The 16,255-nt window shown below is 41.2% G+C and overlaps 1 protein-coding gene across 6 annotated transcripts in view; it reads left to right on the plus strand.

Moving 5' to 3' along the window:
• MID1 (midline 1) overlaps window positions 1–12,726 on the plus strand; it is a 325,882-nt gene extending 313,156 nt beyond the window's left edge. For 5 of the 6 annotated variants that reach the window (XM_053308270.1, XM_053308271.1, XM_053308273.1 and 2 more), the window contains exons 8-10: window positions 7,913–8,074; window positions 8,752–8,959; window positions 11,500–12,726. In XM_053308270.1, coding sequence (XP_053164245.1) covers window positions 7,913–8,074; window positions 8,752–8,959; window positions 11,500–11,848 — 719 coding nt within the window. In that variant the 3' untranslated portion in view covers window positions 11,849–12,726. Of the gene's footprint in view, window positions 1–7,912; window positions 8,075–8,751; window positions 8,964–11,499 lie in introns of those variants that run through there. The other variant, XM_053308274.1, reaches the window with a different exon arrangement.
• The last annotated feature ends 3,529 nt before the right edge of the window (window positions 12,727–16,255 follow it).

The raw sequence follows: 16,255 nt of genomic DNA on the forward strand, positions 1-16,255 counted from the left end.
TCCAGTATCCAAAGTGGCTTCCATGTAACACGCCCAGAAAGAAGCATTTCTTTCTGGGAGGAGCAGTATTGCCAGTTTTTCTTTTCAGGTGCATCCCCTTATGCCTCTGAAACACTGCATCTGGTACTCAGTGCAGTACAGACAATCAGGAGCGTGCACTCTTGCATGGAGATCATTGTCTCCAAGCCAGTAGTTTTAAAATCTATAGTTTTTTTTAAAGCCACAGCTGTAGCAAACATACATATGATTGTTCAAAAATAAGATAAAATCCAGTGGGATATATTTTGAAAAAATAATTTGCAATGATACGAACACTGTGTCGGATTCTAATTAGCTATTGCCACTGAAGAACAAAATCCTGACGTCATTGGCTATAGTCCAAGAAAATGTGCACAAAACCAGGTTTCACTGCCAGCCCTGTAAGAAAGGCAAAAGACTGAAAACAGACATTCTGTGGCAAACTGCTGAAAGCCCCAGCTGGGTCTTCAGTACAGGGCCATTGTGGATAACTCCTGGAAAAAAATCCATGTGTCATTCTGCATCAGCCAAAAAGGAAAAGAACATTAAAGGATAGTTAAGGGGGGGGAGTCTTAAAGGCAGCTAATGAATACTTTTAACAACAACATAAAAAACAACAGCATTTCCCATATCACAATGGAGTAGCCCACTGTCCTGATTTGAAAAGGTGCAGAGAAGAGCAACAGTGTTTTAAGGGCTGAATGCCTTTGTTACAAGAAGAAATATACTTCACAGAGATATCACAGGTAGTTGTTTGATCTAAGATCATAAATAAACAACTAAACTATCACAGGTAGATATAAAACAAATATGCAACAAATGCATAATTGACAATGGGAAGTGCATTTCTCAGGCAATGCCCAATCTGAGGGCCATTTTTCACATTGCTTTTAGTGATCTAGGAAGAGCTGTAACCTGGCTCCTTCCCACATTGCTTGGTAATCTTAAAAAACCCCATCACGTGCAACAATTCCACTGTGCTGACTCCATCCCACAGCATAACTGTTACAAAGCAGCATGAATCCCGCCTACTTTGAGTGTAGATTCCTGACATTACCAGATGATGAAGGAAGATCCCACACTGAATTGGCAGACTGAAATGTTGCTAATAATAACAACCTGAAAGATGTTCATCATGATTGTGACCAAATCTTTGTCCATTTGAACAGGAAGTCCAGTAAATTCAGTAGCAGTAGGACATGTTTGACTTAACCTTTGAACTGGCCCTCGTGGCTCCAGTTCTTTCTTCCCTAGTCAGGAAATTCTGTGATTGTGGTTGTCAGTACTAAGAGTCAGCAATGACTGTTGGTTTGTTTTCCCTCTCATTATAATACTTAAACCATACTGGGGGCATGTTTGGTCCTGGTCCTTCCCTTGGTTTTTCCTTCCTTCGCTTCTCTTGCCCTTAGGCTTTAGACAAAAGTTTGAACTTTCAAGCAAACTTACTGTTTTAACCAGCAACTTTAATACAACAGATTAATTTTGCTTCAGCACAAATTTGTTGAAATATTTTGGCAAGTGGTACATAAATGTTCTACTCCATTTATTTGCCATAAAAGCGATCTGACACTTGAGAACTGTGGTCTTGGATGTGCTGGCATTCCCAGAGACACATAGATGGATTTATAGAAACCCAAGCAATATTGTGATACCAGAACTTCTGGTACCCCAGTAGATTCTGAGGCCCATGGAAAATGCTCAGTCTATTGAATCTAGAGTACAACTCCAAATGTAGGAAGAGATCCCAGGAGATAACTGAGGAAGGGAAGGAAGCCAAGCCTCAAAATAAGTCAAGTCATCCCTCCATTACACAAACACTCTCAGAGTGACAGCAGCCTGCCATTAAAATTTGGCAAAGGTCAAAATCCTGCCCTAGTTGTGGCAAATCAACTCCTGTCAAAGTTATGGTGTGAATTTCAGATTCCTACTCTACATCTGATTTTGTAAATGTTGGTTCCAAAGGATCTGATTAGGGAGACAAGGATTCTCTTTCCTTGAAGGCCCCCAGGATACAAAGGTTTGAGTTTGGTACACTAGTGACTTCATATATTTGAACTTAACTGTGTGCAGCTTGAGCCTGTCTGCTGCAGCTTTGCACTCTACCACTGGATCTTGGAGAGGGAGATGGCCGCTTTTCTGTTAAAGCTGCAGCTAGCAACCCCAAAATAATGCCAAGTGGACCTCCTACCAAATGCAAGATTGTCTGATGCCCCCATCTGTCCTTGGGCATTGTCATTCCTGGGGCAATAAACTATCCAAAGGCAATTGATAGAAGTTCAAAAAAAAGCAAGGCCACTCACAATTGTTTTCACGGGCTGTGGAATCAGAATCCGAGTCTTCTGCCAGCAAGAGTGATATGGATGTCCATCTCCTGCAAGACATCCATACTTACTTCCTAGTTGGCTAAGAAGGAGGCTTTCAGTGCATTTCAAGGATCTATTCCCAGAGGACAGCGAGAATGAGCCCCTGTATGTCCTAGCCATCCTGCAATTGGGAAGGGTCCCCCATTACCACTAGCCCTCCCACAAGATGCAGCTATTGCTACCCCAGGAGAGGGCTTGCATGTATCACCTGTTCCATCCGCTAATGCTGGTTGCCCCAGATGAACTTCTGCTGCCTCAGCTCCTCCTGCCCTCCACCATGAGTCATGCCCCAAAGGAGGATGGGTCCTCCTCGCGGTTCCCATCACTTCAGAAAAGCATCACCCTGCAGATGTCCAGTCCTGAGTTGCCATTTGCTAGTGACCCACATTTCAATGACATCAACGTGCTGATCCCATCAGACAATCTACCTGAGTTGTGGGATTCGCTGACCCACTACATCTATCAGCAACGACCACTGGACCATAGAGAAGAGGCTACATGAACAAAGGGAGACCAAGTGACCCTAGAAGTGGATGCTCAGGACTCAGTCAGTATGTCTCCTGCAACTGCCTTGCAGGAGTCTCTGCTGACGCTGTGGGGGTCGCCCAACTGTGCATCCTCGAAGTGCTTCCCTCCGCACAGCCAATATACCATGGCAGTCTTGTTCCAATTCAGCCACTGTGTATTGCTGATAATAAATATTTATCTCTCTCCGCAATGGAGGAAACTCCAGGTCAGAACTATGTGGGCTCAATGCAAATGATCCATGGTGTAAACCTACAACTTGTCCTGTTCGTAGCCCCACCTGAAGAAGAACATCAAACAGCACAACTGTGCTGCTCAGGGGAAGGGGATCGAACTATTACTTATATTTCAGGATGTTTACAATAAAGATTTCCTGACTCCTTTCCTTTTACTTGGGGGCAGCAAACATTCTCTCTAGGCCAGGGCTGCTCAACTTCAGCCCTCCTGCGGATGTTGGCCTACAACTCCCATAATTCCTGTCTGTTGGCCACTGTGGCTGGGAATTATAGGAATTGTAGTCCAAAAACAGCTGGGGGGCCTAAGTTGAGCAGGTCTGCTCTAGGCTGTATGAACAATAGTGATTTATTTGGTGGGGGGAGCTTTTCCCCATATTAATGCTTGTTATAGAAAGATAGCTAATCCTTACCGTAACTGAAAGAAGTTAGTATTCTTTTCCAGATAATAAACTGTGCCATAAAATTGATTTCCCGACTCCTTTCCTTTTACTTGGGGGCAGCAAACATTCTCTCTAGGCCAGGGCTGCTCAACTTCAGCCCTCCTGCAGATGTTGGCCTACAACTCCCATAATTCCTGTCTGTTGGCCACTGTGGCTGGGAATTATGGGAGTTTTAGTCCAAAAACAGCTGGGGGGCCTAAGTTGAGCAGGTCTGCTCTAGGCTGTATGAACAAGAGTGATTTATTTGGTGGGGGGAGCTTTTCCCCATATTAATGCTTGTTATAGAAAGATAGCTACTCCTTACCGTAACTGAAAGAAGTTAGTATTCTTTTTCAGATAATAAACAGTGCCATAAAATTGCTTTCCTATGTTTTTGCAGAGTTGTCCACTTCTTAGTAGTATACCAGTATTATTTGCTTGTTTTGAAACTGCCTAAAATCTGCTTGTAATAGATAATCTGTAGTTGAAAAGTGCATGGTTCACAGACTGAAAGGGTCATCTTCAATGTCTAGTGAGGAGGAAGTAGCTAGTATACTGCTTGCAACCACTGTGCACTTATTCCCTAGTGAGAGCATAAATGTATCATGGTTGATATATGACTACACATTCATCTTGGGTTGTTCATTGCTCTGGAATTTACTTCTGAGAATTGAATAGCAAGACTGTTGCTCTTAACTATCATCAAGAAGATAACTGAGTAATTCTTATAAATTTATTAAGAAAAACAAATATCCCAAGTTCTGTTGAAATTTTTTGTGATCAACTCAATAGACTACATTATAGTTTATTAACTAAGGCATTAGGAGTTTAAAAAATATTTTTTGAAATGGTCATTTTTTATGCTTAATTTCCTAGGTTTGTATAATGTAAGACTACAGGCTTCACCACATTATGAATTAGTTTTCACATCTGTTACATCCAAGCAGGTTTTTACATCCATTGAGAATCTTCAATACTTGCTGTCCTTTAATCATGCAAGATTTTGACAGCCTCTTGAAAGCATAGAACCCACCCACAAACCCAGTTCCATATGGGATGACTCCTAAATGCATAATATGATGACTATACCTTGGCACCATTTTCCTTGGCCGCATATTCTATCATGGCTGCACCTTGGCACCATTGGATGTAGGCATGCTTCACTCTTGTTTTTCTACACTTTGTTAGTAGAGTTTTGAAAACATGCATAGACCATGCGTGCATAACTATACAGTCAACACATATATCTGTTTTACGCAGTGGCTCTTCAGTGAAGATGTCTGTGCAAAACTCATTGCATAGTTGCTGCTTTATACATTTCTTAACCATTAAAAAAAAATCCAAATTTTAGTACTTTAGTTTCCCACACATATGGAACTTCCCCTTTGCCAGCTACGGAAGGAGAAAGACACTAATACACTCATGGAGCTCCTTCTTCCATAGTTGAGAAAGAAAAAGCTGTGGGGAATTGGATTATGGCTCTTGGTTATGAGTCAGGTATGGGGTGCTTTCTCTGCAAGGAACATTTGCAGTTAATTCCATGAAATGGTACATATGGAAAGCATTCTGCTAGATCTGACTGTCTAAATAGGTTTTTCAGAAAAGAGATCACTTACAGATTTTTCCTGCAAATTCATTATGGATTTTCCATTCCCATCTAACATTTTGTTTACATATTCCCTTTGTGAAAACCAATCAAAAAATTTAGAAACTAAATATGTGCAAACTCTTGTCCATATCAGCATTTTTAAAATACATTTTAGAGGGAAATTTCAAGTAATTTCAAGTAAAATTAATTTCAAGTAATTTCATTTGAAAGAGGTTTTAAAAGAGTGTCATGAATGTTTTGTAATGAAAATTCCACTAGTATTAGTTCTTCATGTATAAACCATGGGTTAAAATAAGTGAGACTTCACTTTTCATAAATAAAATATCATATTGCTAAATTTAATTGTGTATGTGTTTAGCAGAAAACCCTTCCCATTTCTCAGCCACATGCAGGTTCTGAGAGGGAAGCGTCTGATGTCTGTCAATTTATCTTAATGTAATTTCTCCAGTTATATGAAGTTTTTAAATAGAGGTATTTTAAAGCACTTTTAAATGTTTTAAATGCTCAGGAGCCTTCCTGAAGCTTTTTGCACTGATGGCATATTTCATTGTTTTGCTGAAATGATGGATCCAGCTGTAAATATTAGGAGGATTTGCAGTTGCAATATTCTCTCCATCTGTTTTTTTGAACTTCAACAGCAGCAGACCCTGGAGAAAACATTTTATGAACGATTACCTCCAGACTGTAAAATGAAAAAAGAAAGAAATCCTTTTTCTCTTTCCTTCCCCAGTATCTCACAAATCCTTCATGATACCTCATTATAGTCAATGCACTCGTCCAGCCCCTAATTTACATTCCTTACATTTTCTAGCGTACAGCTTTAAAAATGCATTATTGTACCACATGTGGGAACATATTCTCCTTCCTTTAAAGCACAGCTTTTTGAAACCAGAAACCTGAATTGACTAAGAATAGTACTACTTCACAGCTGTTACTTCTACTCAGATGCCTATGGTTCATAAGACTGGAAGGAATCTAACATGTCTAGTCCAGTGCCACCGCAATAGTATACATTTCTCAGCCTAAACCATCTCATGTAGGGAAGAATGGAAATAGCACAGCATCCCTCTACAACTTATTCCATTGTGTACGAGAATTTATGAGGTATTAATTTCTCCCTATGAGTTCAGAATTTGAACAGAAACACACAAGGCAGAATTGAGCCTCTGTCTTTCCCAGGTATTAATTTCTCCCTATGAGTTCAAATTTGAACAGAAACACACAAGGCAGAATTGAGCCTCTGTCTTTCCCAAGACGGCCAAGACAATGCACTATAAACTTCCCATACAAACCCTTCCGGCACATCACCATGCGCTATCCATATTCAAGGGAGTCATAGGGCGGTTTGGATCCAAAATTGTCTCCAAAGAACCTTTCTACCTAGAGCTAATTTTAAGAGCTGGGGGGAAAGGAAAAGTTGTACTTGGTGGAAGAAGACAGTAAAGTGTATTTTAGTTTGATAATTTATTATCTCTGGTCTCATTCAGTAGGGTGGGTTACCTCAAAGGATAAGAAAAGGGAGAGGTCGTTTTGTACAGGATTCAAAAAATGAGTAGGAATGTATACCATATAAGAAATGTTGGTTGTGCCAAGATCTCTTCTGTGAAGACTCCGGGTGGCTTCAGACGTTCCACAGAAGAGGGATCCCTTGAAACCCGTGCCTTCATTGTAACATTTGCATCTTCTTCATATATAAATGTGTGCAGACCAAGCTTCCTAGATGCATCTTTTTATGGAGAACATACACAAGGTCCCACTTACGATTTTACATTTTTTTTTTAAATGAACAAATGGCATACACTCACATTTCCACTGAACTTTCAAGAGCTGCCAATAGTTTGCAAGCTTCTCTTCTGTGAACAAGCTGGATCTCTTGGTCATTTTTATTTAAGTATCCACAAAGGAAGCTGTTATATCAAACTGTTCTATCAAACTCAACAGTTTCAATTGTGTCCATGCACATTGTCCAGCTAATGATTTCTTGCACTAAGGGTGCTTTCCCCCTTTTTCTCCTTGATAAGGAACCACAAGTCTTTTGCAGAAATTCGAACCCATTTTCTGCTTCCCTTTAATCTCTGAACAGTTCACCTTTTCCTTATAGCTTTTTATATTGTTACAATAATTAATCTTCTAAGCAAGATGCATACAGTTTGCTCAGTTTTCAGCTTATGATCCACGCTTTCAGCTTATGATCCACGCTTTTAATAACCTCTGCCGCTACAAATGTCCTCCAGCCTGTTTGTATCATTCGGCATTTTTATCTCGACTGCTCTACAGAGCAAAATTAAATAATGGGGAAATGATATTTCCATAATATTCTAGTCTTTATGAATTATGAATGAAACCGTTCCTGTAACGTGACATTTCCGTAGTCCTTTTTTAAGCCTGTCCTAAAATTTTAGAAAGTAATTTGTTTTGTACTGGTGAATAAGAGTCAGTTCGTTCACATGGTGCCCTATGGCATGCTCAACTTAAAATGGCTTCTTAAACATTCATGCACCTTAACAATTGACAGCCCTGCACATGTATTTGCTTTTTAAATTCATGTTTTTCTTGTACCAGAGTATGAGAAGTAAAGTGTGAATTGGCCCTCAGTCAGTGGGCAGGGATCTTGGCTTTTAAAAAACCAAAGAACTACAATCTTTTGGATTCTACAAAGACAATTTTAGGCTTGCCTAATTGTTTAGAGGATATTTTTAAAATTCCTCCATTGAGCAAGTAACGTTTGATTTGAAATTACAGGTCTGTGTAATTCAGCCGACAGCTGGATGATTGTTCCAAATATCAAACAAAACCACTACACAGTGCACGGGCTGCAAAGTGGCACCAAGTATATCTTCGTTGTTAAGGCCATTAATCAGGCTGGCAGCCGAAACAGTGAGCCTGGAAAGCTGAAGACCAATAGTGAGTAATGTTATATCCATCCCTGCATGTACTTTATTTTCCCCTCATCTCAATTCTGTTTGGCTTGACACTTGAAATACACAGAGGTACAGTGTGGACTTTCACATTTAAGTTCTTTCCCCAATTGAATGCCATTGTTTTAATTTTAATAGTAATGGCTGATCAATCCTTCAGGTTGTCAATGTGACAACCTGATAATTTAGAGAAGTTCATTTAAGTTCTCAAAAAAGTTGAAGGAAATTCAGTTTGGTTTTGTACTATATGAGTTTATATTCTATCAATTTTATGGAAAACTGATACTATTTCCTTATTAATATAAGCCAATTTTTAACATTCCATTCCTCTTTCCCAACATCCTGTGACACTTCCATGTGAATAGAAAATAGAATGGTCACATAGCAAATAGAATGGAGCAAGCATTATTCTGAAAGAGCAGAACCACCAGGGGCAACAAGTAGATTTAGTCCCCACCTTTGACTGATGTCCTTGGAATAGCCATTTATTTTTAAAATCTAAATAAATGGTACCTATTCAGTCCAATAGGGTAAAATTGAATACTGTACTTGGGGACAAATCGTGCAATGCAGGCAAAAGGTATTTATTCTGCACAGTATCCTATTTCATGGTCCAGTGATATTTTTGAGCATTCAGCATAATTTTTTATTTGTCATATTCAGGCCAACCATTCAAGCTGGATCCCAAGTCTGCCCACAGAAAGCTAAAAGTATCTCATGACAACTTGACAGTGGAGCGTGATGAAACATCTTCTAAAAAGAGCCACACACCTGAACGTTTTACCAGCCAAGGGAGCTATGGGGTAGCTGGCAATGTGTTTATTGACAGTGGACGGCATTACTGGGAAGTGGTTATCAGTGGGAGTACATGGTAGGTGGAATCAACTAACCATCCGCACCTGTTTTCTTTTATTCTGTGATGAAATAAAAATGTGAAACTATTTGCACTGGAGGAAAGGAAGATAAGGTATAAAATTAAGGTTCCAGGCCTTATCCATTCTAGTCAGTCATGGCTAAGCCCCATTAAATCAATGAGACAAGTGCATCATAATTAACTTAAGTCTCATTAGTTTCAGGGGAATCGAGTCATTACTAAACTTAGTCCGGATGTTGCTTCTCTGATTCAATCATGTAATTGACTGGGAATCAGGGGTGAGTGGGGTGGTGGCGCTTGTTGTCTGTAATAATAAAAATATTGAGCACCAAAGATTAGTTGGATAATGGTAACTGCAATATGGACAATCGGTGCCCTTGGGCTCACAGTCTAAATTGTTATGACACACAGGAACACACATGAGCTGCACCTCCACCCAATCAGAATTTAGGTTTTCCTCAGAGACATAAACATTTCTAAAGGAAGCCCAGATCCTGCTATTTTCTGGACCTATCCCAGAAATATCTTCAGTACATGCACCTCCTATGCTTGTATGCCTACAGATCACCAGGGGTCTGGTAATATTGCAACCTGCCTGATGCACAGGAGGCCTTGGAACATATGAAATAAGGTGTAGCATTCCAAATCTGCACCATTTGCTCATGTTATCTGCTTGGCTATCAGATTGGCTCCACTATCAGATGGCTACCCCCAGGCGTCCTTTGCGCCCAAAGCGCCAGTTCGGGCCGAGGCTTTGCAGAGAGAGGAGCTCTGTTTGCGAGCTCCTCTCTCCTTTTCCATTTATGGGTTCCTGATCGGCCTATAAGGTTAGAGGACTCAGGCAGCTGGGAGGGTGGGAGGGCGGCCGGCGGCGACCGCAGCGGCAATAGTTTGGGCCGATTTGGCCCCTAATCAGGTGGGCGGCGGCGGGGGCGGCTGGGAGGGCAGGCGGGCGGCCGCGGTGGCAATAGTTTGGGCCGATTCGGCCCCTAATCGGGTGGGGGGGGCGGCGGGGGCGGCTGGTGCATACCCCCACTGGACAGCATTCGGACCATAAGACGCACCCTCATTTCCCCCCCACTTTTTTGGGGGGGAGTGCGTCTTATGGTCCGAAAAATACGGTATGTGTGCAGTAGATCTAGATAATTATAATTATAAAGTGTGCTGTCAAGTCAGTTTCAAGTCCTGGTGCCCACAGAGCACTGTGGTTTTTTCTTTGGTAGAATACAGGAGGGGTTTACCATTGCCACCTCCTGTGCAGTAAGAGATAATGCCTTTCAGCATCTTCCTATATCACTGCTGCCTGATATAGGTGTTTCCCATAGTCTGGGAAACATACCAGCAAGGATTCGAACCGGCAACCTTCTGCTTGTTAGTCAAGCATTTCCCCGCTACTGGGGCAGCCTAAATGGAGCCTCTGATTTTCAGTGACTGACATTGTAACTAACAAAGCACTAGTGCAACAGAAGATGCTCTGTGTTAATTGAAAATATGTCCCCACAGAGAGTTTCTTGAGGAAGGGGAGGTAATTGAAATCTCTCTCTCTCTCTCTCTCTCTCTCTCTCTCTCTCTCTCTCTCTCTCTCTCTCACACACACACACACACACACACACACACACACACACACTGATGCAACATTAGTCTGAACTCTTAGCAATGGTGTTGCATTTGCACCAGTGCTTCATTATTCATGACGTTAGCCACTGTCTGAAAAATGCATGGCTGTGTACGATATATGAAGGAATACAAGCTGATTCATAATCATTATAAATCATTATGAAACAGTTTTTATTATTTCATGTATTTTGTATTTCTATATTTTGTATTTCTATTCTTTATACAGTGAACTTCAGACCTCAATTTAGAATGCCCTATAATGATACTATTCCCTTCTAATCTATATTAAATAGGCACAACAAAGAAGTGAAAAGAAGTCAGGGTTTTGATATAAAAATGTAATTTAATGTGGGAGTGCTGTGTGGGAGAATCAAGTGAAAGTGTAGGAGCTGATAAAGCAATGCCATTATAGGTCTGGGAAGGCTTTAAGAAGTAAGCCTTGAAAGAGGTGAATGGATAAACATAAGCATGTATACCACTTTGAGCTCCTTGGAGGAAAAAGCGGGATATAAATGTTAAAATAAAATAAATAAAATGAATGAAGGGCTTGAGGCTGAAAATCTGAAATCTGGCAACTAATTACTAAGTAGTTATTCTCAGTTAAAGTTTTAGCTCTGAGCAATTTTCTTTATGTATGTAAGCCAGGCCTTTTTACATTACAAAGAGTTCTGACTTTATGACATGGTATTGTAACAGCAAGGAATATTTTGGGCAATAAGATTTGTGTGATCTACCTCTGACAATATAAGAAAGGACATTAATTAAATATGAGTGGGCATTTTGGTTAATCTTAAGCACATGAGAATATCAAAGGCATGAACAAAAAGAAACGTACATGTTACCTCAAAGCGCAATAGGCTAACGTGTAGAAACTGTATGGCAGGAAATATGTATTTTCTGAAACTTCTCTTGTTTTGCAGGTATGCCATTGGTATTTCTTACAAGTCAGCACCAAAACATGAGTGGATTGGAAAAAATTCTGCCACTTGGGTTCTTTGTCGCTGTAATAATACATGGGTGGTGAGACATAACAGCAAAGAGATTCCAATTGAGCCTGCACCTCACCTTCGTCGGGTTGGCATTCTGCTGGACTACGACAATGGCTCTTTGGCCTTTTATGATGCTTTGAACTCTTTACATCTGTACACTTTTGAAATTACGTTTGCACAGCCTGTGTGCCCAACATTCACCGTCTGGAATAAGTGTTTGACAATAATAACAGGACTTCCCATCCCAGACCACTTAGATTCCACTGAGCAGGTGCCATGATGGTTGCTGAACAGGAACTGATGGTTGAATGTCCAGTGGACCTCACATCTGTGTCCCACTGAACTGTGACTGAAAAGACGCTCAAAGAAACACATTTCATACAAAAGTGTCCCTGATGCTACAAGCCAGGACTGATAATGGGATGATCTCTTCAGTCTTTGCTGTTTGTTTTATATTAAAGGCAAGATATGGCTTTAATAATTTCTCAAAACACTTTTGTACTTCGTCTCTACAGGAAAATTTATAAATTATTTATAAAAGAAGATAAGAAAAAGAAACCGTGAATTTGACATTTGCATTTGGGCACCTCTCAAGAATTCCTTGTTTTTGCACATTAAGGGCTCTATCACAAAGATTTTATTAGCTGTTTCCCATATTTTGATTTTATAATAGAGAAAGCAAGTTGGAATTATTTGAAAGTAGGATGCAATACTAATTCTTCCATTTTTGTTCATATTTGGAGCTTCTTTAAGCATCACTTTTATTATATGAAACATCCCTTCAACTTGGAGCACATTAACCCTGTACATCAAGAAATTCTTTCCAGAAATGTCAATGCCTAAATCAACTGCTATATTATAGATAGCAATTTTCCTATCTACTGATATTTCACCTTGGTCACTTTTAAGGATATATTCATTTGATTCTTGCGTCAGAAAACCAGCAATAGTGAAAAAGAACAGCCAAGTCTGACGTACCACAGAGATCAGTGATGCTCAAGTTTTGGTGGTACGATGTGGATTAACATCATTTAAAAGGTACACACAGCACCTACATATGCAGTTTAGGAGACGGGCTATGTACAACTGATTATGCTACGTACATAGCATTTTGTTATACTATGTTATCATGTATCAATAAAAAAAATAGCAAAGGCATCTGTTTTTAATAGAGGCTTCACTTCAGTACATCATTGTGTTGGATTTTTGAAGGTACTGGGAGTTTAGTCTACTTGAATGGTGTTCAAGATCTCTCCTTCATTTCAGCAAGCGTGTTGCCAGGAAGAGGTTGCTAGAGGCTTGTGCTTCTCATTAATGTACTGCATGTGAAATTGTGCATTTATCTGACATTTCCTTTTTAAGCCTACTTTCCTTAAGGAAAGTAAGCTTATGAAATCTCCCAGCTTTCTTTGTGTGTGTCCCTACCAACTCTGCAGTGCCAGGACCTATTAGAACCAAATTTGGCACTGTTCTAGCAACACATAGGGACACCTCAATGGCATAGTTTGTGGTGATGTCATCCACTCCAGATCAAGATGGCGGACTCATGAACGTTTAAGGAGCAATTTGAACCAAATTTGCTGCAGCTGTAGGAACACATAGCTGTAGGGACACACTCTATGGCATAGTTTGTGAATATGTCACCCATCCCAATTCAAGATGGTGGATATGCAAACATTTGAGGTCCAAATGGGAAATGATTTGGACCAAATTTAGTACAGTTATAGGGACAAAGAGGGATACCTTAACAGAATAGTTTGCGATGATGTCATCCACTCCAATTCAAGATAGTGGATGCATGCATATTTGAGGCGGAAGTTAGTAATATCAATTAAGATTATAGTGAAAGGAAAGTAAACAGATTAGTTCTTACCAGAACTTCTTGTTTCCACTTGCACACACAGAACCAAAATTGGTTCTTTTATATTCAATGCACCATAATTAATCCAATATTCAAAGATATTTTTGCATAATATATAAAATGCAGACAAAATACAACAGTCAAATAAGTCAAAAAATGCCATGCATGAAATGATTAAAATTTTGATGTGACCAGTGTTCCCTCTAAGAGGGATTCCCAGATGTTGTTGACTACAACTCCCAACATCCCCAGCCTTTGCTTAGGGATTATGGGAGTTGTAGTCAACAACATATAGGAATCCCTGTTAGAGGGAACACAGGGAGGCTATTCACACGATTGTAGAAAATCGGGCTAGCCAATTTTCTACAATCGTGAGAACCGCCGGGCTCGATTGCGAGCCCAGTGGTTCTTGAGCGGGTAACCCACTCAAGTAAGCCCACCCCTAAAACCGGCTTTGCGGAGCAAGAGCTCCGAAAACCCGGGTTTTTTTATCATGAGTAGCCACGGCGCTGTGGTGCAGTTACTCATGAGCAGACCCTGGCGGGAGGCTAAAAAGCAACATCCCGGCTCGGAGGTCTCCCCAGTATGCTCTGCATGCTCGCGCAGGGCATACTGGAGCTTCCGGGGGCCGTGTGGCCCCCAAACTCCCGAGACCCCTCCGGCTCCGTCACAGAGCTGGCAATTGTATGGGTGGCCGATCCGGCCACCCAGGGCTCCCGCCCTGTTCGTCTGTGGGGAGAACAGGCTTAGCTCGCTCTCCCCACTGAGCTTCCCGAACTGGGTCTCACTGATTGTGAGACCTGGCTCAGGATGTGACTGACATTAAGGCATAGCACTTAAATCACCTTATTTTCAAGTTAGGATCAAGCAGCACGATCCATTGAGATACAGACAAAATCAGTCATGACTAAATCCCATCGAACTTAATGGGATTTAAGTTAGTAATGACTAACTTGTCTCATTGATTTAAATAGTGGTTAGTCATGACTAACTAGTGTAGATAGTTATGTTTTGCATGAACTGGGACATGAACTGGTTGCCCTAGGTATTACTATCTTGAATAATAATATGAACAGCAAGAGGAAGTAACATGGTTGTCGGAGGTTCCAAATTCTCTCAGCATGGTTGATCCCAGATGGTGCTGACACAGGATCAGGCTCCCATCCATTGCCGGGGGGGGATACCCACAATTCACTGTGCATTTGTGCAGTGTATTGTGGGATTTCCAGGGGTGGGACAACGTGACTATCCAAGCTCCTCCCTGTTATCCGCTGCCACCCACCCTCAAGCCCACTCACGGGATCGTGAGAAAGGGCTCGACGTTGAATGTTTCTTTTCTGGATCAAAATCCTGGATTAGTGAGATATGGATACTGGATATCAGGTCTTTATTTTCAAGAAAAAAAACCACATGTTTGTGGTTAGTTCTTCTCAGTCTCTGTTCACTGTAATTGTGCAGCCACCGAGATCCAACGCTCTCTTTCCTAATCTTTTCTGTTTGGACAGGACTGATGGTTAATCCCTCCTCACTCACCTTTCCATCACCAACCTTCCTTTTCCTGTCAAAGCCGCTGAAGTCATTTTATCACCCGAACCCCTAATATGGTGTCACTTCTGCAATCACAGAAGGCTGCTACGTTCTTTTTCCAGTTTTGAAAAGATTTGCAAGATCACATCTCTCTCTCTTCTCTGTGACATACATACACATATAATGACATCCAGTCAAACTATTCAATGAGGCTATTCTCATGATGGGGAAAAACCGGGCTAAAGAAGCCTAGCCCGGTTTTTCCCCATCATGAGAAACAGCGGACTTGCGGTCAAGCCCAGTAGTTCTCTGACAGCAAGCCCACCAAAGTAGCCCTCCCCTTAGCCCAGGTTAGCAGAGCAAGTGCTCCGCTAACCCAGGTTTCCTGATCATGTGCCACCATGGCATGGCGCCATGGCAACACATGAGGAGACCCCCGCCAGGAGGCTGCAAACAGCCTTCCAGGGTTGGGGGTTTCTCCAGGATGCCCCGAGCACTCGCTTTGGGCATCCTGGAACTTCCGAGGGTCATGTGGCCTCCGATCCCTGCAGCCCCCGCCAGCTCCATGACAGAGCCGGCAGTCGTGTGGGCAGCCGATCTGGCCGCCCAGGGCTGCCTCTTGATTGTCTGCAGGGACAGTGGGCTAAGCTTGCTCTCCATGCAAACCTCCTCTCAGTGCTTCCCACTGCTTGTGAGAAGCGCCTCAATGTTATTCAGGACACTTCAAGGTATTTCAGAAGGGTGAAGCTCAATAGTAATCGGTCTCTATTCTAATTCTACCTGGAGTTCAGGAAACAACCGATGCCCACAGTATGGCATGCCAAGCTGAAATACCACAGATGGGTCAGAAAATGCAGGAATATGATCAATGATGGAAGGTTCAAACATATCCTGCCCATTTAGGAACTGTGCTTCAGTAATGAAATGGCAAGTAGAATTCTCATGGAGCTTAAATTTAAATGAAAGTGAGTTTATAACAATAGGGAAGTCTCAATACCAGCTGACACATCTTTGTAATTATTCTGTAGTGACTTGTTTATACAAAGGTAATGAAGTAGAGCTATGACCGTGGAAAATGCAGCCATTAAAAATTAACACGGCATTTCCTATTACTGTATCTTCATTTTAACATCTGAAATTCAAATCATTTAAACAAGAAGAATTTCATTTCAATATCATGAAATGCCATGTTTTTGTATAAAAATAGCTCATGTCGCCTGTTGTATGATATTGAAGGAATAAGGAGAAACTTCGATATCACAGGTGCAGTTTTCATCATTTCAGTAACCTCTCCGAAAT

This window comes from Hemicordylus capensis, chromosome 3, assembly GCF_027244095.1.
Source record: "Hemicordylus capensis ecotype Gifberg chromosome 3, rHemCap1.1.pri, whole genome shotgun sequence".
Taxonomy (NCBI): Eukaryota; Metazoa; Chordata; class Lepidosauria; order Squamata; family Cordylidae; genus Hemicordylus; species Hemicordylus capensis.